We start from the raw sequence: 22,998 nt of genomic DNA on the forward strand, positions 1-22,998 counted from the left end.
ACCTAATAATCGATACAAACAATCGTATTGTTATGTAATATGAGTCAGACAGAAAATCATATAATAAAAATCGTAGGCTTAAACGATTTTCGAGAAAAGAAATTAAAATGTTTGAGCTAAGAACATATACATTGTCAATACATTGTATTAAAATAAATTTTTAATTTAAATTTTACAGATCTCTAATTTAAATTTTTCTACTGAAGAAGGAAGAAAAAATATGATTCCAAATGTTTAAAATCATAATAAAGGAAGGTATATCCTTCTTTAAATATTTTATGACATTTAAATATATAACATATCTGTATTACAAAAACCTAGACTTTGTCTCATCATTATTTATTCATTAAATGTTGAAAATAAAACGTTCATTGGACATTAATGAATTAATAGCAAGATAAATGTTAATAATAACATCCACTTTGTTAGAACGTTTGCAATCCTTAATTCTGTTCAACAAATGTAAAGTTTTTCGTGCATAAAACATTGTACATTAAATTTTATTATCCTCTTCTTTATTGTTGAAATTGTATCGTTATAAATTCACATTTTTTTATAACAATTTCGCAGTCTACAAGCTGTATCTTCATATTTATATTGTTCATTAAGGTCAATTGCAGAAAAACATTTACAGTCTTCCCTTTTTTTGTTCAAGGCAGATGAACCTAACCTAAAGAAAGATGAACAAAGTCTCAATGCAAAGTAAGGATCCACGGCTATTTTGTTCCCTTTTTTTTTTTAAACAGAACTCTCTCCTCGAAGGTCTCCAAAACCGGTCTTTGAGAGTGTCGTGTCGTCGACCTGCCTAACATTCCTGGTTATCGCTCACTAACAACCACTGACTCTAACTCCCTCTAAAGGAAAATTGCATGTCTTTCTTGACTTGGTGACGTAGGATAAAGCTAACATCAGTTTTCATATCAATTCAGAAGAAATGAATCATTCACATTGATCTTCTTTAAAGCAGCACAAGGTGATCACGCTGTTTCACTTTGTCTTTCGTTTAATAGCTGACTTTTTTATGTTTTAATAAAAAGATCTTGCCAAAAAAGGGAAAAAGAGAAAGAAACCAAACAAATATGAAGACTGGAAAAACTTCGATAATTGCACAACTAATAAAAAGGGAATGTTCTTTGTTATGCTCTTTTATGTGCGCTATATATATTACTTAATTATAATTATTACGATATTTATAAACAAACATGTTTATAAAAATACAAAAGGCATATTTAGATATTAAGTGCAAGAAATGTATCATGGAAATAATTCTGCATTCATTTTGTTCATGCATATAAGAAAACATAATAGTACTGTGTTTTCATATAATTAATAGTCATCAAGCTCTCAAGTTGTTGACTATTAAAATTGGTTGCGCGTGCAGAAATCTGTAGTAATTGAAGCATATTAAAGTGCGCCGTTTTCTGCACAATTTATCACGAGTTTTAGACACACGCATCAAGATCACGACACGATGCTATTATACGCGTATACAGATTGCCACGAGAAAAAGAAACGTATTTATTATATTTTCGCTATTACGTGTCACTTTTACTATCAGAATCATCGACGAACATATCATGTACTTTCTATTTCCTAAAGCTTCGCAGAACTGTAACGCACAATAAGCATTTATGCTTATAATTATAATGACACATAATAACAATACATAATATGTTTCATACGCAGTCGTACGAAAACCGCGTATTAAAATCAGACTCGTACATGTTTCAAAACTGTATTTCCAACCATTTTTCGTTTTAAACCCGTTAAAGTTCAGAATATAAGAAAGAATTGGAGCTAAAGTTCAGATAAAAATAAAAATAAAAAAAAAGAAAAAATAGGAGAAACGATGCTATTCACGTGTAAACAATCTTGGAATAAAATAAAAATTAATTGAATGTTACATTATACGAACTTCCATTATACAAAGTTGCCTGTTTGAAAATAAAGTGTCTCGGTTTTCAATACGCCCCGAATTAGTAGACACGTAGGCATTTTTTTGGTATGACTTTCCGATTTATATTCGAGTAGAAGAGAGTGAAAAAGAAGAGGGAAACAGACGAAAATCAGAGAGAGGGAAAGAAAGATATAAAGGAGTGCGGTCACAAAAAAGAAGGAGAAAGAGCAGGAGGAATAGAAGGAGAAGGAGAAGAAGGAGAAGGAGAAAGAGCAGGAGGAGGACAAAGAGGTGGAGGAGGAGGAGAAGGAAGAGAAGAGGACAAGGGTATATGACGAAGCGACATGTTTAATCAATCCCGGAATCTGTACGGTTTCATCAGAGTTCGGTTTCTTTCCTAAGAAGACCGAAACTGCGTCTTGACTATAAAAGGCACGAAATCTTCAGCGAAACTGGCTCTTTCTCTTTCCCTCTTTAACTCGTCACTGGTATATTACATCGGGACGTTTACGGTACCGCGAGGAAGCAGGTTAAGGACACTCGTCCTTATAAGGACTCCTCCCTGATCGTTCTCTTTCTCTTTTCTCCTTTCCTAAATTCGATAGAGAAGAAACGCCAATGCTTCATATACAAATTTCCCTTCTCGCTCGGTCCTATGTCAATAGCTTTTACCACGATATACCTCAATTTACTATCCTTTTATGGAAATTACATGAAAATATGACCAAAGCACATATAAACAGGACCGAACGTTCCAACGGCGAACGAATGTTTCCAATAGCGTTAACAAGTATTTTAAGAACCAGACGAAATTACGGCTCAGTTTGCTATATGGATTCATTCGAATTCTTGTAATATACTATAGATGTCGACAACAGATATTATTTATTGCGCGAGGAATAGAATTTCTTGTTTTAGTAGCAGTACGACGATTACGACCGATTGTGAGCTGAAAGATTTTGATGATTTTCGGAACGTTGCACGGAATGTAATATACCGCGGATTGAAAGAAGAAAAATCAGCACGTACGAGGCACATGCATGACGTCATTCTCTCGTGTCCTAGAATGCTTGCCATACGTAAGCAGATATTTCTATATCGTAAGGCCCAATAAAAACCGCAATTCTTTTAATTAATATCGACCGATAAAAGCCAGCACGATCTTCAGTTACGATTCCGTTGAACTGTTTATCGAATTATTAACGAGGAGAAAATTTGAGAGAAAATGCCTACGATTTTCGTACGTTTACGCCTATGTCAGCTATGGGGAGACAATTTTTTAAATTTACTTGCCGAATTTTTATTGAAATATAAAACGCAAAATGTTTCTTGTATTTTGCTTCATTTTTCTGTTCTAATTATTCGAAAATTTCCTATTTGTCATTAATTAATCTTACATCTTAGCAGGCGAAAACATTCGCGACATATAATTAAAGGATCATATTATCCACTAATTTGTATGAATCGGTCCACATTTTTCTTGTTTTAATTTTACAACTTGGTTTCAGAAAATTTTGAACGCAACCTTCAAAGTATGCTAAAAATTACGGTGAGTCAATGTGCCACACGTACGTGGAAATGAGGTATGGCTGTTATCAGCTTCAGATAAGAGTCAAGAATGAACTACAGTTGTGCTATCTATTAACATTGGAGTTCCAGCCTTCTTTGAAGTTTCCAGATCCTATAGCTTTCTCTATGTCGATTAAATTATTGTTTTCCAATTTTATTGAGTTTATTCTTTATTTCTATATAACACCAAAATGAATAAAACCACGTATGGGGATTATTTCTTTCTTCCATATTAATAATTTGATAACGACAGTAAATAAAGAAATATTATTTACACTGGTTCAATAAACGTTAATCATATATGGATAAAATTCAATGTAAAATAAAATGATTATTCTTCTAATATTTTATGTATTAGAATATCGTCCATTTTATATTATAAATGAAATAATGTAGGAAACGACGGTATGTTTTACCATAAAACGATAACAAGTAATTAAATAAGTAAATATATCTTTATAATTTCTATAAAAGATTTTATTGTGACAAATATTCTCGCACAATTATTTTTCGGTGAAGTACACTCTCTTGAAAAGCAAATTATGCAATCATTTATACAGCGGAATATTTATAAAACATTTCAATTTACTACTTATTTACGGATAAAGAAAAAATGTTCAAAGATTTTCGACGGAGATAATTATCAGCTTAATACCATCTTTTAATTATTCTGTTTTTATATCATGTGTTCCTTTACAATTAAGTTTTTCTAAAATAGTAATGTTAATTCATATATGTTTATTATTTTGAGCACGAAATTTGAAAGAAAAGTAAATGCAACGGTTCAATGAGAGTAATCTCAGAAATAGAATACTTCTGTTTATTGTTGGAAACGTACGAGAAAAAGCTTGATCACAACACTGTGAGATAATCAAATTCAGCGAGAGCCTTGGGTTAGGTCAGTGTTACGTTTACAAATCCGTTTGATTTATTTTGGATGTTTAGCTTGTAATACAACAACAAAAAAAAAAACAAAACGATCGAATGTAACATTAAAATTTGATAATAACAATTGCTCGCGTTAACTTTAAATCAAAATGAATGTTTGAATTGATTTACTTTTCGTATTCTTTCGGTTGATGCAAGAAATTTGCTAACTGGTTTGTACTAACTAAACTTAGATAGCAAAAACATAATTAAAAGAAGCTTTAATCATTTATAGCTTATAAATATTTGTTAAAGATATTTTTCGAATTCGAAAGACAAAAATATTGTAAAAAATAAATATTTGGTATAAAGAAATTTATTTTGATATTTTGATAATTATATGTTTGTATAACTGTTTATGGTAATATTAGCATACGTATAATGACATTACATGATTTATATTAAAATAATCACAATTTTTAGTATAGACTGCATATTACTAATTCAGTATACTGTTTCCAGATAATATTTCATTAGAGTTCAATGCATATAACTTATATTATATATTAAATATTTGCATATATATATAAGAATATTATAATATTTAAACAAAAGGAAGACTAGAATTAATTTAGACATAAAGTACTATATATCCAACTGTATAATTGACATAAAAAGATTGGGCCACACTATAAAATTAATTAAAGAATTAATATTAAAAATCCCGAATTTATGCATATGAAAATACATAAATTAATATAATTGTTATTTATATCAGATAATGCTAAATGTATATAACTGTTGCACAGGCCATAGTCTTACAAACTTTTGTCCAATAATCCATACACAAATTTGTATGTATGTGTTTGTGAAATATATTAATATTTATAATTTATTTATATACTTATATAAAACAAAATGAAAATTATGCATTCTTATTATTTGCCTTAGCTGTACATTCCTGTTCAATTTTTTTAAATCAAAGCAGAAAAATCTTACAAAAATCACTTCTACTTTAAATTTAAAAGTATTATGCTAACATTATACTTTGTATGCATGTATATGTGTATACATATGTATATATATATGCTCAGTTCTTTGTGTACAATTTAATTTTCCACCTAAATGATCAAAAAAGAAATACTTTTTTAATTTAAATAAAATCTACTGAATAGCATCAAGATAATGATAACTTAATTTTGATATCTGATACAATTAACTTTTCTTTTTCCCATTGATATTAATCTAGTAAACAAGTAGATTGATAAGATATTTATAAAAAGAAATATAGAAATTAATTAATATCAGAAGCAAATCATAAAGAATTAATTATAAGCATATTTGCATTTGGAAAGAATGTTACTTACCATATAATTCAGAATAATTCTTTTTTTTATATTATTGTTATAAACAACAAATACATATTTGTAAACAAATAAGATCGCATAATAATAAAATAAAATTTTACTAAAGCTGTTTATACACTGACAGACTGCATGCAAAAAAATAAATGTAGCATTTATAGTAGCTCTACAATTAGTACACAGTAATTTAATAGTAAAAAATTAATGTTATCAATAATTATAGAATTGGTTTCTTTGTAATTGATCTTAATTTCTGCTCCATTTGAAATAAAAGGATGAGAAAGAAAACTTTATCACTAAGGCTTATCACCAATCTTTTATGATCTATTTGTTATATTTCCCTCAAGAAAACTAATCAAAAAATGAATCATTGGCTTTTGTTTGACAGTATTAGTAATGGAAAAAGATAAAATCTATCAAACTCACGTAAATGAGGCCGGAGTAGTATCTGTCTTTGAGGTTATGCAGTACCGAAGCTTCATTTAAGCACGTTAATTCAGCCATGTCTTCAACTTTATCAAATTTCGGTGGATTCATCTTCTGAATATCATCTTTCGCGACAAGGACCCGTTTTCCAGTTTCGGCAATCTCCACTTCGACCTCGTCACCCCGTTCACCCTTTATCCCGGCTGCAACGAAACCCTGAGTTTCGTGAGGCACCCAAACCAACTTTTTCTGCGTCCATTCCGCCTGAGTTGCAGGATCATTGAAATTATTCCTGTCAACGGAAAGGAACCGCAATTCGGGATCCGAATGATCCACCCTCGAGTCGACGTCCGCCATTTTTGTTTTCGAGATCACTAGCTCCTCGAGCCGGCTTCAGGGACGAGCGATTCCAAGGACGATCCTCGACAGACTGACCTCTTCGTAACAAGGACACACATGTAACTATTCAACACTCGTTTTCCCGTACTTTTCGAGTGTCTATTGTCTAGTGGTGGTTAAGATAATCTGAAGTTGGAGAGTTTTGGACGATTCGTAGTTCGTTCTCCTTCGAGGCACCGTGTTCTTCTACCACCTTTAACGCTCTTCGAGATTATTTTCTTTCTCGCTCCTCGCGGCCATCTTCTTTTCTCCTTACCATAAAATGATGGTGGGGCTCTGTTTTCAAGGTAGGCTGCGTAGTAGCGCTCATGTCGCTATATGACGCGTCTCAATAGAAAATTGATTGGTTAGCAGGTAAATATATTAACGCAGCAACCAATCAGAAATATTTCGTATACCATGAAAAAGAGTATTGGTTTAGACCATAAGTGAGGTATCCTTATTTCATTCTTTTCTATGTCCTGATTTTAAATATACACCTGACGATTCTTAACCGACAACTCATAGTAGCGCAATTGTAATGAAGTATAAGTATATCGATGATACACAATTTAATTATTCCCAAAATCTTTTTATAGAAATTTCTCTATTCGTTTGTTATAAAAATTATATTTTTATTTCCTAAGTTTACAACATAAAGACCTCTAATTATATCATATAATATATTAATTTACTGTGTTTTCCAAATTAAATGATATTTTACTTTTTATGTAAAATCCATATTTAATATAAAAATAATAGTGGTGAAATAATACATTGTTTTTTCCATATAAAATTTGTATTCGAAAGTTACAATAAAACAATGTAATATTTTAATAGAATCAATTGATAATTGATTTAATTGTTAAAGATTCTCTATTATACGTATTTAGAATCATTAAATAAATAGTATAAAGGAAACACGAAAATCTTGTCCATTTAAAATTATGTAGATATATTTTTGATGATATTTTTTATATACGTCTATATACATATGTACGTAAAATATAAATTTATTAAAATTCTTTGAAAAATTATTTAATTTCCATGAAATTTAGACCGTAATTAAATATTTTTCAAAGATATATGATTTACATATATTTTTAATGTATTTAATAGTAAAAATAATTTAAGCAGATGAGGATTTTTAAGATTGAATTTCTCTTCTTTATAGTCTTCTTTAATATATTAACAGTAAATATTCTTGTTATTTCTACTTTATAAACTGAATTATAAAGAAATATATTAAATTAATACATTATGTAACTAACTTTATTTATTGCAATAGATGAACTTCTTGCATGTTTTTGTTTATAAATGATATATATATATATATATACGCAAATAATTTGTATAAATTTAAAGAAACTATAAACAAATTTTATTTATTAAGCACAGGTACATAATACTTTTTAAATTTAAAAATTTCTACAATTTGTCTAACGAGACAAGGGAGTAAACGTAAACAAAATGAAATTACTACGGCTGCAACTATTGGTCAAACTGATGACTCTTGAATGTCACTAGTTGGCGACCAATAGTTGCAATCATAGGAATCACATTTTGTTTATAGTTGCTGCCTTGTCTGGTTAGAGCAACTGTAGAATATTTCTTATTAACTTTGTTGGTATGTTAATAGGAATACAAAAGAAGGCATGGTCGCAATGAGATCGTACGATAAAATATCGCCTGTGTGCGTTCAGGATAACGTTATCGGTAATTGTCAAATATAAATGAATTCATGAAGTCGTAAAAATAATCATGTTTAATTTTATGTTTTACATAATGCTATATGTAATCTTGTAATAAATATTCTTTAACTGTTCTAGCAGGAAGGTGAAGAACCAAAAGTGTAATAAAGTATTCTACGCAGAAACATTGTATAGTAGAACGTGAAACGTGCATGATCAAATTTTTGGCTAGTATAAAACGATATTAATAATATCAACGATAGATGCAATACGTTAAAGTACGGATATTATAGTGGTTTTTATCGTTCTGTATTTTTTGTTGTAAATTTAATTTTTTTTCATATCTAATTTGCAATTTGCAATTAAATTGTGTTAATTTATAAAATTTCTTCAATATAATAATTCACACAGCAATATATATCTATTTGAAAAAGTATATAATTTTATAGTTGAAACATGTATTATGATAAAGGTTATTCATATGCAACTTATGAGAAAGATAAGGTAAGAATAAGTATGTATATAAAATTGAGCCAAACTTTAGGGGATCAAAAATTATTGATTTCTTTTACATGCAATCCTATAATTTTTGATGCATAGAATCTACTGAAATGTAGATTTAAAATTACGGAATCCAGTGGTCCAAAAGCTATAAAATATAAAAGGAATCTATAAAACTAAGTATTTTAGGCTATTTTAAATGTTACTTTGATGCTATCTTGATTTCTATCCATGCTTTCTCCAATGAGTGAAATCTATGAAGGCACTGAGTGAACGTGGTTGAGTTAAATCATATGTGTTTGGCTACATGTATTTTGAATATGTTTGGTTTTTTGCTCTGACATGACTCGAGGCAAGCACATAATAGTCTTTAAATGTATCCAAAGTATTTACTTTTTCTTTTTGTATTGTTACGTTTTATCCATTTTATTTTTTTTCTTTTGTCATTTTGAAATTTTTTTTGTATTTTTATTAGTCTTTATTCCATATAGAACAGTCAGTCACACCATGGAATTTGTAGATAAGTGAGGTTGATTATGATTTGCAATAGTACCTATTTTATAGCTATTACGGCTGGTTATGTTAGTACAAAATAATTCTTTGCGAATTTAACTACAACAAATATCCTAAAAATACTCTCTTTTAGTTATAATTTTTGATCTAATGATCTAATGGATTCTGCAATTTAAGACTTGCATTTTCAGATTCTATGCATTGAAAACTATAGGATTGCAGACAAGGAGGTCAATAATTTTTGGTCCCCTGAAGAATGACCTACGATTGTTTCAACTTTCTGTTTGATAAAATATAATAATCAAATCTTTTCCAGGTAATAGTTGTTGATCTTCGGAGTGATACTTTAACAAAACCAACCCAAAAAATGAGAGAGGCACTATCCAGTGCTGAGGTTGGTGATGATGTTTTTCATGAAGACCCAACAGTGAAAGGTATGAGAATGTTGTTCTGAAATATTATGTTTAGTATTAACACATACACACACATACGTATGATTCTTTATTTATAAATTAAATATTTTAATTGCTTTGTAAAGTAACTGTAAGATAATACATTAAATAACCAAGAAAGTTTGTGCCATTTTAATTAATAGAGATAAACCTAAAAATGGCATAAACTTTTTTGCCTACATGATATAATTATTAATGTCAACAATATAATTATTACATACAATATTATTAACAGTAGATAGGTTTTGTAAGAAGTTTTTGGTTTTTAGTATTACAAGAAACAGCTGCCAAAATGGTTGGAATGGAAGATGCATTATTTGTATGCTCTGGAACTATGGCAAATTTAATTGCAAGTAGGTATAACAGATTATATGTACATTAAGTTGCACTTTTATTCAAAGTACTACAAGTTTTATTAATTTCATTACTTAGCTTAAAAAGATATTAGTTTATAAACAATACTGTTAATTCAAATTGTTATGTCTTTAATGTAGATTTAAACTTTATTAATGAATAAGAAATATTGAATGGTATCTAATTGTACTTTCTTAAGTATCTAACACAAAGAAGATCAATTCTATATTTAATGATTATTTGTAAAAATATAAATATTTCTAACTCTTTAAATGATAGGTAGAGACACATATTCAGTGAATATGAAGCTATAGATCATGGATGCATATAAACACTGGGAATGTTTGAAATTTTATTTGATTTTTATACAGTTGTATAGTATTATAAAAAGCTAAAATTATAATTTAAGTATAAACTTTAGATATGCTGTGTTAGATGCTGTGTGAGAATCTACAGTGTTTAGCAATTAAAGAATTCCTTATATTGTAACATAAATGTTCTCTTTAATAACAGTAGCTAACAAATTAATTTTGGTAAATATATATCACATACATACATTGCATGTATATTATAATCATGTTGATAGTAATAGTTATCTACTATATTTATTACTATTTTGTATGCAAATTAATATTTAGATCATATACTTATTTCAGTCTCTGTATTGTATCTATTATTTCTTCCATTTAATTAATAGTCTAATTAAACTTTAATCTAATTGTAATTTCTTCAAGAATGTTTTTATCTTTAATTGCAACGAATATTTTTGTTTTCATGCAAGATGCTTTATTTATATCTTATAAAGGTGTTGGTATGTAGCTATATTGGTGGAATGAGAAAAAAAGAAAAGTCTCAGGATTGTATATTATACTTTTTCTTTTCAAAAAGAGCATTATGATTTGCATTACTTTTAAGCTAGGTGTGATATATTTCCAAAACTATTCAAATAATCTTTCTATTTTCATATTGATATATAAAAATCATCACTATTTGTTTTACAACATGATATTAGTATCAGTTATATAATTCGTGACAATTATATATATAATAAATATATTATAATAAAGATACTTATAATTATAATAATAAAGATAATAAATAAACAATAAGTAAAGATTTCTTTTATTTTATTAGAGATTTTATCAGAAATATTGTAATTAGATACATATGTAATTTTTTTATTCCAAACATATTTTTAATTATGAATCTTAATTAGAATTAATTAGAAGATTATTACAACTTCTTTAATTGTAATATGCAGAAATTAATTACAAATAATTGTTACAAGTATTTGAAAAATTCTAACAATGAGACATCATTGTAATGTTTGATCTCACAACAATTCTTGGGGAAAGAAGTAAACTATTTACATTTATTCCTGAAACTAGATATAATTAATATGTTTTTCATTCAATACTACAGTTTTATCAAAATGTTAAAACTATACTTTGGGAGTTCTTAGGAAAACTGTTTTTATCTTATGACCAAATTCATTCTCAATATTTTGTTGCTAAATATTTGATTAATATATATAATCGAGTTTAAGAGAAATTGGAATCTTTATCCTTTTATTCGTGTTAATTTTTCATAGAATATAAGTGCAATATATATAATGCAAATAAAATTACAAACATAATAAAAATACAAAAAGATACATAATAAATATAATAGATAAATAAAAAAGAAATTTTTTTGGCAATGTAAATAGGTTTGATGAGTACTCACGTATTGGTCAATCCATAAATTATACTAGATAGCATATATTTTCATAAAGTATAAGATAATATGAGAAACCCGATAAGCTTCGAGTAAAGCATTCATGGCAATGAAGCATGAGTCAACAGCCGTTTGTAGTGACTCAGAAACGCAATTTTTCATGGTAAAACATAGCCAAAGCAGATAGTGTGAACAAGAAAGGCACGACACGTAACTACGTGTTATTGAATCAATACTAAACATCGTTGATTCGAAGATTAAGTTCGTTGAGGACGAGACAGTTATACCAATTGCAATATTTTCAATATCTTTTTTGCATGTCATCTAATAATCTAATGTTTTGAACTTCTCGAAAAATTCAAGTCGTTCAGACCAATTTTAAAACTGTTATTCTCTATTTTAAGGCTTGTTCGAATATTGTTTCGTGAGTCACTGTAAGTCTAGTTGTTCTTAGTCGGTGATCAAGATGATGTGGATTTCCGGAATCGGTGTTGAGTATTTTTGATTGGTTAGGTGATTTAAAAAATAAATTTTCTGATGAGGAAGAATATACAGGGCGATTCACCAGATATTACCCCTTCGATTTACGTGATTGTCACTATTCTCGGCGAGAAATGTTTGGATAGACGTTGAATGGTTTCGAAGGGTACATATTCTGATGTTATTAGATTTTTTGTAAGTGGACGCGTTAAGAACCTATGAAGAACAACTTTGATTTTTTAAATGGTATCATACATTTTTTTAATGCACTAATCGATGCAGCTTGTCATTCCCTATACGAAAGTATTAGCCTATTTGTATCGAAAAGCTATTAGTTTACCAGATATTTTAACCTTAGGTTGTTAAATTTAATGCGTGTGTATATTGCTTACATTGCTTTATCAGAATAATATTTAAAACAGATAAAATGTTGCTTGAAATTTTTGCATATGCTTGAGAACGTATAAAATAGTGATCAACACAATTAAATGCTATTTTGTAAATTAGTGGTAAAATTTGTCGCTTATTTGGTGATTCAGAAAGGTATGCAAATATTATTTAAGAAGCAATTAGGACATTATCAATATGGACAACATAAAAATAGCTTCTGTATGTAAGAATTATAATAATCAGTTAAAATCTTAAATGGTTCCATGATTCTTATAATTACATCAAGATTAAAGTCTAATTATAACTACTAATTTTTCCCTATAAGGTTCAAAATATGAATCATAGAAACATACTTTTAACAAAAATATGCTTTTAAAATTACTGATTACAAGTATTATTTTTTTCTGTGTATTCAAGCAGATGAGTTTTTTAAATAATTTTTGTTAAGTACGAGAAAAACTATTTTTGCAATTTAATAATTATAAATAAATGTTCAATCTCGAACTCCACCTTTTGTGTGAAACATTTTTCATAATAAAAGTCAGAAAAAGCAGTTAAGGTGAAAGATCAGTTGTTTTATTTGAATAGTTTTATTCGAATATATTTTTTTTATTTCAGCTTCAAAGCCAAGAAAGGAGTTGGTTTACAATACTTTTTGCAATGCATTAAATATCTCATCCATTCATTCTCTTCATTCATTCTTTCCTTCTTCTACAAATTATTTCTTATTATTGTCTTATCGTTATGTGTTCCATTTCCCTATGTTTTCACATCGAATCTACGCTATTAACTTTAGCCTTTCACTCCTAATTTCTTTATTCAGGTGCTCCGGTATCACTAACATCCTAAATATATTTGTATTTTTTGTTAGTACAGTACTTGGTAATCCTAATCTTAAGGGAAGAGTTTAAATCTTCTATGAAGATTTCCACTTACCGAAATTTTGATAGAAGCATATTGCCTTTTGCAATGAAGAAGAGAATGACATTGGTGATTTTCCCTGCTCTCTTGCCTCCTTTTAGAAAAGTTAATTTTTGTGCTTGAGTTTGATAAAATTTTAATTTTTGTTACTAAAAAAGAAGAACTTCTATGATGTAGTATTCGTCCATAAGGAGCATAAGGGAATATAACTTCATAATTTTTAAATGTCTTGGTTTTAACTTTGTTTGGTAAAATGATTCTTTAGAAATACCAGTGCGTTCAACGTCTTAATACTCAATCGGCTGCAAATTTTTGTAATAGTATTTCCTGAAACAGAAAAACTCTTCTGCAAGATATTGATGTTGGTCTACAAAAGTCAATAAAGCATTACATAAAATATCCATATTGTTACTTCTCTTCCCTTCATTTCCTTCAATCCTTTAAAACTCTTTATCTATATTGAATCTTCTACATTTGATTTGTTTTAATTCATTTTAATTTTTGATACTGTTTTGTAAGTTTTCATATTCTTTTATTTCATCTGTTTTTATTTCACTCTTTGATTCTGATTCACAATTATTAATTTGATCTTCATTTCTTTCTTTCTCAATGAACAGTCTTTTAAATAGCTGTTTTCCACAATTTTTCACTACATATTTGGATGAATAGCTCAAAATTCATTTATATTGGGATATAATAACCGATGTAAAAATACAAAGAATGATAAAATGTTTTTGTTTCTCCGTTTCTCAATTTTACTTTTTACTACTTCTAATAAATTTAGTGGTAATTTAGTATTTATGCATTTTAGTTTATTGAAAACATAGAATTGTTTCTTCTGTAGTCATTAAATTAAGACTTTTTTTACTTAGTTTCTGAACTGTTAACACTGTTGGCTCCAGGACAATTAATATATGATTCTACATATAATATAATTACAGTTAATATAATAAGAACAGTAACGTAATTTTTGGCAAAATATTCCAAACGAAGATCGATTAATTTTTTATTTATACAATTAATTAATTTTAAAAATCTATTTATATTTGATACAAATGTAGTTGATACAAATTCTAACGAGTTCTTACATTTAAAATTAGTCTTAAGTTTTTTTCTTCCTTTTCGTCTTACCTATTTTAACATGTTTTGAAATGTTTAACGGTCGCTGCCCCGTAAACGTGACTTCCCTGTGTCATCTGTTGTTGGTCGCCGTCACCTTTTCGTGATCCAGTTTTTTAATTTTTTTATTTTATTTAATCGATACTTACACGTTAGACAAATGATTCCTATATTCGAAAGTGTTCTATTGAAGTGAAACGATTTCTAAATGCACTGAAAAGCGGCAGTTTGCGAGTCTAATGTTCCAGTAATAGCGAATAGTCAGAAAATGATTATAATATCCGTAACTGTATGGATCAATCAGAACATAAATAAATAAATTCATATATACATAAATGCACAAAATAAATTAGGGTAACACGACAAAGATTCAATAATGATGATACATTCTATGCAATTTTCTTAAAAAGTGTCATAATTATACTAATAAATATAATAATAATAATGATATACTAAGTGAAAAATGCCGGCGATTGGCAATAAGATCTACGCGAAACGTGTGGTTATTGAAGTATTAACAGGATTTCAGGTCGAACTGATAAATTTTTTAAAAATTTGATTAATTTTCGCATTGCGTTTAATACAGGTTTTATATAGCAAAGTAATGCATAATTATCAGAACTTTCTTCGTCTATTAAATTTTCGACTTTGTTGTTTAGGACAAGGATCGTTAAGGCGTTCTAATTTTGGAGGAATTTACATATAAGAACTATATTCGGGGTTTTTGCCTCAGTTCTTTTGTTTTCGGTTTTCTTCTTGCGTTGTGTTTGTTTTTCTAATATACTGGTGGTAGGTAGCCGACAACTTCGTTCGGCAATTTTCGGCTTTGTTGACGCCGGTGCTATCGCCCAATCGGCAAGCTTCGCACGGCCATTGTTCTTCTACGGGGCGTCTATCATAGCGAACAACGGCGGCTGTTAATTGTTTACGCTTCCATGTTCGCCGTTAACCTTTTGCACATTAGCCGTTTAAACGGTTTCGATCTCTATGTGTTCAAAAGAACCACAGAAGCACGCAGTATAAATCGACGAACCGCGTTTGCCTTGCGTCATTGTTAAATTAGTCTTTTGACAAATTACTGGGTTTTCGCAAATTCGTCGGTAATTTACTTAAGAAGATTTAAGTGTGTGTTCGCCTTCATCCTTTTGTAGTCTATAATACCTTAACTTTGAACCGTAAGTCTTGCTCGATTCACCGTTATTTCTAATTTCATAGTTTTGTTTAATTGATATTTCCTGATAACGAGCACGATTTCTTCCCGTTTATAATATTTTTTGCTGTAAAAAATCGACACTCGCTGAAGTTACCGGAATACATAGAAACTAGAAGCTTTCTGACTTATTGCGAAAATTTTGAAAGTTATTACTTCGTCGCGACTGCTACCAATTTACGTGGTCAAAATTATGTCCAATTCCTGATTTATCTCCAGCTCGGTAAGTGATGTATCTTCAGTATTCTGTGTTGAGTATTGAGTAACATAATCTAAAGCTGTTTCTCTTAAATTTGTTTCATTTTGCGAAGAAACCGCTATATCATGTGGCATCTTATTTACTTCTTACCGTATTTCATATCGACATATAGTTACTCATATTACTATACTATCTTTATAATTATTTCTATCTTTAAAATTATAGGTATCTAAAATTATAGGTATTAAAAATTTATAATTATTACTATGTGTATGAGAATTTAGATATTATACACTAGACTCCTATATAAAGCGAATTCCTATTACGTGCCAAATAGCAATACACAGGATTTAGGAATTAAATTTGTTTTATCTCAACATTAGATTGTTTTCTTCATTATCACCGGCTACTTATGTGTTTTCTTAAGTACATACCGGTTATTTTGTTGGTGGCGCGGTCACTATTAATATCATATTTGATAAAAAAGAAGAGTAAAAGTTGGCTTACCAATAATCATTTTATGAAAAATTACGGTATTAATATTTTATCGCATGTCCGTTTTGTTTAACGTCCTCAAGTAACAATTTGGGCATATTAAAAATAATTTTTTGTGGATATTCTGAAGAACAAGTTGCCCATTCTTCTTTTAGTCTCGTTCGCAATTCAAATTTTGAATTTATTGGAAATTCTCTAGCTTCTCCTCTGGTCTAATCGAACCCATAGATTCTTCATGGAATTTATGTCATGGAAGATTACAGAGGTGGATGTAAAACTTTAGGACAATTGTATAACAAATATTCTTGTACTATTCTCGCTTTATGTTTTGTATCGTTGTCCTGATAAAATTTGAAAGTACTTTGTATTCTCATATTGTTTGTATTTTTTAGCAGATTGTTTTTTAGAAGGTCTATGAAAAATAACAAGTTGTCTATTATTAAAACTGCTATTCTGTCCTTTTCGTAGCATGTCAGATTTTGAATATTAGCACTCTGAAATATAGCTTTGTACTGAGATAGAATTATATTGTAGCAGTTTGTATATAAAACAAATCTATTTTGCACTTTACCTTTTTCCTGAGGACTACTAGATTACACAACATATCATACAAACATTAATGTAACATGAAAATGTGACAACTTTTATTGTTTAAGAAGTACTATATAATTAAATATTACTGTTAGATTGGAGTAGTTTATATATTTTTAATCTACAGTAGTTTATCCTTTTGTAAAATAAACAGTATAATATTTAAATCATTCTCGCTTACACATAGCAATAATTACAAAAATAGTATGGTGTCCATTATTGATGTGCGTAACTGTATAAAATCTAAAGCTGTTTCTCTTAAATTTGTTTTATTTTGCGAAGAAGCCGCTGTATCATGTAGCATCTTATTTACTTTCTCTCGTATTTCATATCGACATATTTCTATTTTAAAGTCGAGGTTCTTACAGTGAAATATAAATACAGTATTTTTTGCATAGTCGATCGAAAATCGGGGTTGTATCATCGATTATCGTATATAATTGCATGTAATAAATACGGTTCGTCATTTTGGTGGATTCAGAAAAATACAGCCCGAGTGAAAGGGAAAAATGTTCGGGAACAGGCTTGATGAAAAGAAATATGTCGGCTAAGCAATGTATCCAACAACGGAACTTGTTTATTTCCAAGTTTTATTGAATAAAACTTTGACCAATGTAATTATGAAGCTTTTCTGATTAAAACAAGACCAAACACAATATAATTAAAGAGCATATTTCCTTATTTAATGATATAAACTTACTTACATAATGACATAATGGAAATAATTAAAGAATTAGAAATTTAAATATTGTTATCATTTTGAAAAAATCTGGTAGATACATTGGTAAAAGTACGGTTTCAAGGAAATCAAAAATAAAGAAGTATCATCATTGTTTCATGAATAATCAATATTTTCATGATAATGTTACGAACATGTTAGTTTTTGTGTTACAAAATATGCGAATTAACCCGAGTACTCGATTTAATTACCCGTTTAATTTTATTTACTATTATCGTATTTAGTAAATTAATTTAACACTCGGATAAATAACTTACTTGTCGGATAGTCGAGTATGCGAGTATTCGAGTTGGAAAACTTACGTATAATGTGATTTTTTCCTGGAAGCATTTGAATATCCTAAAGTGTATAGCAAATACGAGAAGAAAACTGTCAAAGCACGCTTTATTATAAGTAAGAATCGAAAAGCAGTAGCTGTTCATCCTCATAGCAGAAATGCTAATTATAATTTTAATACTTAATATGTATTAATTCGATCTTTTATCTTATTTTAGATTTTAAATTAGAGCAAAAGTAAATTTTCAGTTACTCAGAAAATTTAAATTTTCAGTTATTGTTATTTACACATATACAGGTTCTCACTCATAAGCAAATCACTGAAATCAATCATCACACTTCATTATTTTTAGCAGATTTTTCCAAGTGAATTAATTCCTTGGAAATAATAAAGTGTGTAGCCGATGAATGTGTGAATTTTCCTTTTGTCAAAGGAACTTCATTCATCGAGGGATTTTGTAACTGATTTTTTATTTTAGTTTTATTTGTTGTTATTGCTGGATGCTGGTTGTTGCTGATAAATGAGGTAGGCATAATAAAGCTTCAACTAATTTTTTTTTACATTGGCAAATATTTGTTTTTGTTTTATATTTTTCATTTTAAAAACGTTACTGCAAAAAGCCACGAGTTCTTAATCTTTCTCTAATGTTTCTGTGGCTCTCAATATTTATTCGCATTATCCTTCAAACTTTCTTTCAAGGTTTTCAAATATTTCATCTTATTCAAAACCCCATCGATTGATACAAGATTTCCAATGTTATTCGCTTGCCACGCAATCCAACGCCATCGCCGATCTACCACCATATTTTGCCGTGGGACATAGATTCTTTAGATTTAATTCTGTATTTTATTCCTTTATTTATACGAATGTAACTTTCAAAAATGTCAAATTTATTTTCATACAACAACAGATACTGTGGAGAAAAATACCGTACTCCAGTGAGAATTATCTTTGTTAGTATATATTCTAAATGTAATATTTTATTCTTCTTACTGTTATGCCGCGGTTTCTCAGCAGAGGTAGGTTGAAAAATGTGAAGATTCTTTGTAAGAAATCTACGATATTTCTTAGAGACAGAGTCCCTTCTGGTCAAAGTGGTTCAGCATTTCGAAGACAAATGTTGAGAACTTGGGTTTTTGGATGCGTATTCTTAACAAACTTGGTACGGATGAACGAACGAGCGAATTATCGCATTTACGAACTAACGAACTCCTGGCGACCTCACCAGTGGTAACTTTATATCAACGTTCGCTATTTGTTTTTGGGACAACAGCTGGTAACAGAGTTGGTGTTTTGCTAGCCTTGCGAAACGCTACTAACCCCAATGCTTTGGAACTAAGTTAAAAATGTGCCGATACTGTGATATAAGGTATTTCCAGGTTAGCGATTTTTTCCAGCATTACATAACATTATTAATAAACGATCTTTTTCTTGCAAGTCGTGCATTTAAATTGTATTTTCTTAATAATCTGCGATACAATTCTGTATGTACTTCTTTATCGTACTGTGCTGCTACCATCGTCGTCAGTTATGGTTCAAATGAAAAATTAAAGTATTATCATTATTATTCTCGTATTGTTATTATTATTATTCCGTATTATTCTCGTACCTCTGAATTTCGCAAATTATTGCTCTTTCTGATTTTTTTCGCTAACTTCTTTGATCGTCCAGGATGACCTTCTTCCCTAAAATATAATAAATTGTAGAAATGTTCCTCTCTAGGGGCTTTGCAGTTTCGCTTGTAGATTTTCTTTCCTCGTACCACTGTATTAATAATTCTCTTTCTGTCTTATTCGCTTCCAATTTCTTCTAAAATTTTATTATATGGGCACTCGACCTTGGGGAAATTACAGCGCAAATTCTACGCAGTATTTCTTGTAGACTAGCTGCCTGTAAACTAGGCAACCTTTGTTTACATTCTCTGATCCACCAAAACGAAATTATTATGAAGATCCTATACAGATTTTCAATACTTTTGCGATTGATAATCTGCTACTAATTGCAGTAAATCATTCTATTTTAGATGTGCGTTCCCTAATTTGAATGAAATTTATACACAGATTATCCTCACATTTATAACCATGCATTATACATACGGAAATTTCAAAATATTTATTACCCTTGTTGGATTCCAGGATCGTATGGATCGAAGAATTGGACGGTTTTGATACGATTTCACGTGTATTTAAAATATACGCGTACACGTGTAGTTAATATATCCGCGTTTTAATCCATGTACTTCTCAATACACGGATATACGTGTATCAAAATACAAGATCTATACATGTAGCTGTACATGTACTGAGTTTCACGAATACACGTATCGAAATGTATAGTTTCACGTGTATTAACACGTACTTTATTTATTTTATAATTAAATATCAAAATATTTAGATATGTAAATTGTTTATGAGACTTCATTTTTTGGTTTGCAGGTGAAAATAAGAAACATTAGGGTTTCAGTTAATAATGTTTAATTTATTAATTTTTTGTTTTGAGATAAGGAAGCTAAAATATTAACATCTTGTGCAAGTAAACGGTTTCTTTTTTTTGTTACAATATTTTGAACACATGAAAATATTCGCAAGTTCGGAAATTACTGGGTATTTGGTTGCGCTAGCCTTTCACCATTCAACTTAATTTAATTAAATCAAAGCGTTACTGTGGCTCGGTCATATATGTTTCTTTTTGAATATAAACGTTATTGTTATCGCTGATTTCGTCATATAAAAATTCAAGAGCAGATTTTTCGTGCGTTTATTTTATTTTATTATTTATTTTATTTAGTCCGTGCCTCTCGGCTTTGGACGAACTTTCAGCTTTCTTTACAGCTCTTTATTGCACTAATCGCATTCTTATCTCTAATCTAACACTAATGCTTATGATCTATTTCAACTTATGCCTACGAATTATTGCAACTTAAGCCTACACACTATTGCCACTTTGGTCTTTTTGCCTCCTTGCTGTGCTGCCTTCCTGTCCTTCCACCCCTTCTTGTATTGCCTTTACCCTTCTTTTCTCTATTATCGCTCTCAGGTCCATTAGTCCTTCCCCAGTCCCATTTAATATTTTTTCCATTTCCTTTGTCGTGCGTTTATTATATTCAAGTTTTGGAGAAAACATTTGACTTCTGTACGAATTATTTCTTTTACTGTCCACTCGTAATATCCGAAATTATAGCTTTTTTAAATATATAGATGTGTTCGCTGTTATCGACTGTCGGACACTTCGAGATTTTGAAACAGTGCGTAATAGACCTTAATAGTAAATATGTATCTATTGTTTTCCTTAAGAGGATTACAATGTCCCGTTTCCACACACATATCACACACGATATGACAAAATACAATAAAATATATCTTAAATAATTAAATATATACTATATATAATCTAATACATACAAATAAATATATACATATGCAACCATACCCAAACCTATGTCTACCATATCTATGGTTAGGACATTATTAATCAACTGTGCTACCTTTTTTGGTCTAGCCACATCAGTTTCCAACGCTTCATCCACCCACTACGCCTTCTTCCTCCAGATTCTCTAGCCATTTTTCCTAGACCTTACTAGTACTCAGTAGAATGTAAGGATGATAAGGGCAATATTTCGCATAGTTTGAATTGCATGTCTCAACTAGCGGCATTTCGATGCTGGATATTAAGATATTGTTGTTATAGAAGATTATTTAATTTGTACAATTTAATCGTATTTGTGCATGCCGAAATATGATAATGGAATGGGCCAATTTAGTTCCCTCCTGGAGAACGATCGCTCAAGTCGTTGAAAAGGATTCGGGACGGTACTATCTGCGTATTCGAAGCAAATCTTGTCAAAGTAATGGAAAATATAATTAACAGTATTTATCTAATTCCGAGAACATCCGTAACAGGGGCAATACTTCTTCGGAGACAAGATATCGCTTGAAGATTTCGTTCAGGTAGTTAGTAACAGTAATGGAGTTTGTAAGACTATTACACGCTTCTATATTTTCCTCAAGTTTATCCTCGTTGTGTCGCAGAGACTGCGGATGGACGAGCTAAAAATTTGGATTGTATCTTTAGTGATTGCAATTTGTTGTCTCATTGGTATTTGAACATTCCTATCTTTGAAGAGAATCGAGTCAATCGTCTTCTTATGAAATTTAGCGTCTTCGGTATCGGGGGAATAACCAAAACGAAACGTACGATGCGCCATCTAACGTGCCCTCTTTTACTTATTTTATTTCCCTTGTCCGATTTATGTGGCTGTCGTGTATTTGATAAGTTTGATTCTATTCACAGTTGCGTGAGAACATCTAGATGCGTGACTGTATATTTCGAAGGCGGCTCTGACCAAAATAGACGTTGTTACCGTATACCGCATGTTTGATCTTGTGTGTACACATATTCAAAGATCTTGAGTGGTATTTGGATAATCGATCGAGTTTTTCGCCTGCGATGGTGAGATCGAGGCAGGTTAGTAGAATTTCCAGTTTCGCGTTGCCTAATTGGTCGTGATGTAATCCTACTTGATTGTTTAGGCGGGAGATTTTGTAACAGGGTTCGTTAATTTCATGAGCATGGTTAAGGATAGTTGAGATGAATGTCATTAGGACAAACCGGAATCTATTGCCTTTGTGTTAATAATATCTATTACTCGTCAGTGTCGCCTAAAACAAAGGGTTTCAGAAAATTAGCGCGATAGGCTGTTAACTTTCCGTTCTTCAAAATTTGGACGGTGTTTTTGGACTAACTATTTTTTCCGTATAGCTTAGTTTCCATTTCAAATTGATTCTATAGTTTTCATAATAATAAGTTGTTTCAATATTTGAATCTTATTACTAAACATGCTTTAGTTCCG

At 29.8% G+C, this 22,998-nt stretch overlaps 2 protein-coding genes across 16 annotated transcripts in view; one reads left to right on the forward strand and one right to left on the reverse strand.

Moving 5' to 3' along the window:
• The window catches only part of LOC122576861 (myosin heavy chain, non-muscle), a 28,634-nt gene extending 21,853 nt beyond the window's left edge, over window positions 1–6,781 (reverse strand). For 3 of the 5 annotated variants that reach the window (XM_043747718.1, XM_043747717.1, XM_043747714.1), the window contains exon 1: window positions 6,124–6,780. In XM_043747718.1, coding sequence (XP_043603653.1) covers window positions 6,124–6,480 — 357 coding nt within the window. In that variant the 5' untranslated portion in view covers window positions 6,481–6,780. Of the gene's footprint in view, window positions 1–6,123 lie in introns of all 5 variants that reach the window. The other 2 variants (XR_006319926.1, XM_043747716.1) reach the window with 1 other exon arrangement.
• Window positions 6,782–8,057: 1,276 nt separating this feature from the next.
• Window positions 8,058–20,394, forward strand: LOC122576879 (probable low-specificity L-threonine aldolase 1). 11 transcript variants are annotated; one of them, XM_043747754.1, is made up of 6 exons: window positions 8,058–8,217; window positions 8,334–8,470; window positions 8,642–8,696; window positions 9,523–9,640; window positions 9,928–10,011; window positions 13,470–13,916. In XM_043747754.1, exons 3-6 carry the CDS (start codon window positions 8,649–8,651, stop codon window positions 13,640–13,642), a joined length of 423 nt encoding a protein of 140 aa, XP_043603689.1. In that variant the 5' UTR covers window positions 8,058–8,217; window positions 8,334–8,470; window positions 8,642–8,648; the 3' UTR covers window positions 13,643–13,916. The 11 variants fall into 11 exon arrangements, with proteins under 11 accessions (XP_043603689.1, XP_043603692.1, XP_043603688.1 ...); XM_043747757.1 differs by lacking the exon at window positions 13,470–13,916 and adding exons at window positions 18,628–18,674; window positions 18,849–18,986 and having other exon boundaries at window positions 8,059–8,217; window positions 8,334–8,696; XM_043747756.1 differs by having other exon boundaries at window positions 8,072–8,217; window positions 8,331–8,337.
• The last annotated feature ends 2,604 nt before the right edge of the window (window positions 20,395–22,998 follow it).

Source organism: Bombus pyrosoma, linkage group LG17, assembly GCF_014825855.1.
Source record: "Bombus pyrosoma isolate SC7728 linkage group LG17, ASM1482585v1, whole genome shotgun sequence".
NCBI classification, from domain to species: domain Eukaryota; kingdom Metazoa; phylum Arthropoda; class Insecta; order Hymenoptera; family Apidae; genus Bombus; species Bombus pyrosoma.

Excerpts from the sequence above, each read along its gene's own strand:
- LOC122576879 (XM_043747754.1), top strand. The coding sequence starts at position 8,649 with ATGTATTATGATAAAGGTTATTCATATGCAACTTATGAGAAAGATAAG. Across the intron at positions 9,641-9,927 it reads TGAAGACCCAACAGTGAAAG|TATTACAAGAAACAGCTGCC; the intron begins GTATGAGAATGT and ends TTTGGTTTTTAG. Across the intron at positions 10,012-13,469 it reads TATGGCAAATTTAATTGCAA|TACAGTACTTGGTAATCCTA; the intron begins GTAGGTATAACA and ends ATTTTTTGTTAG.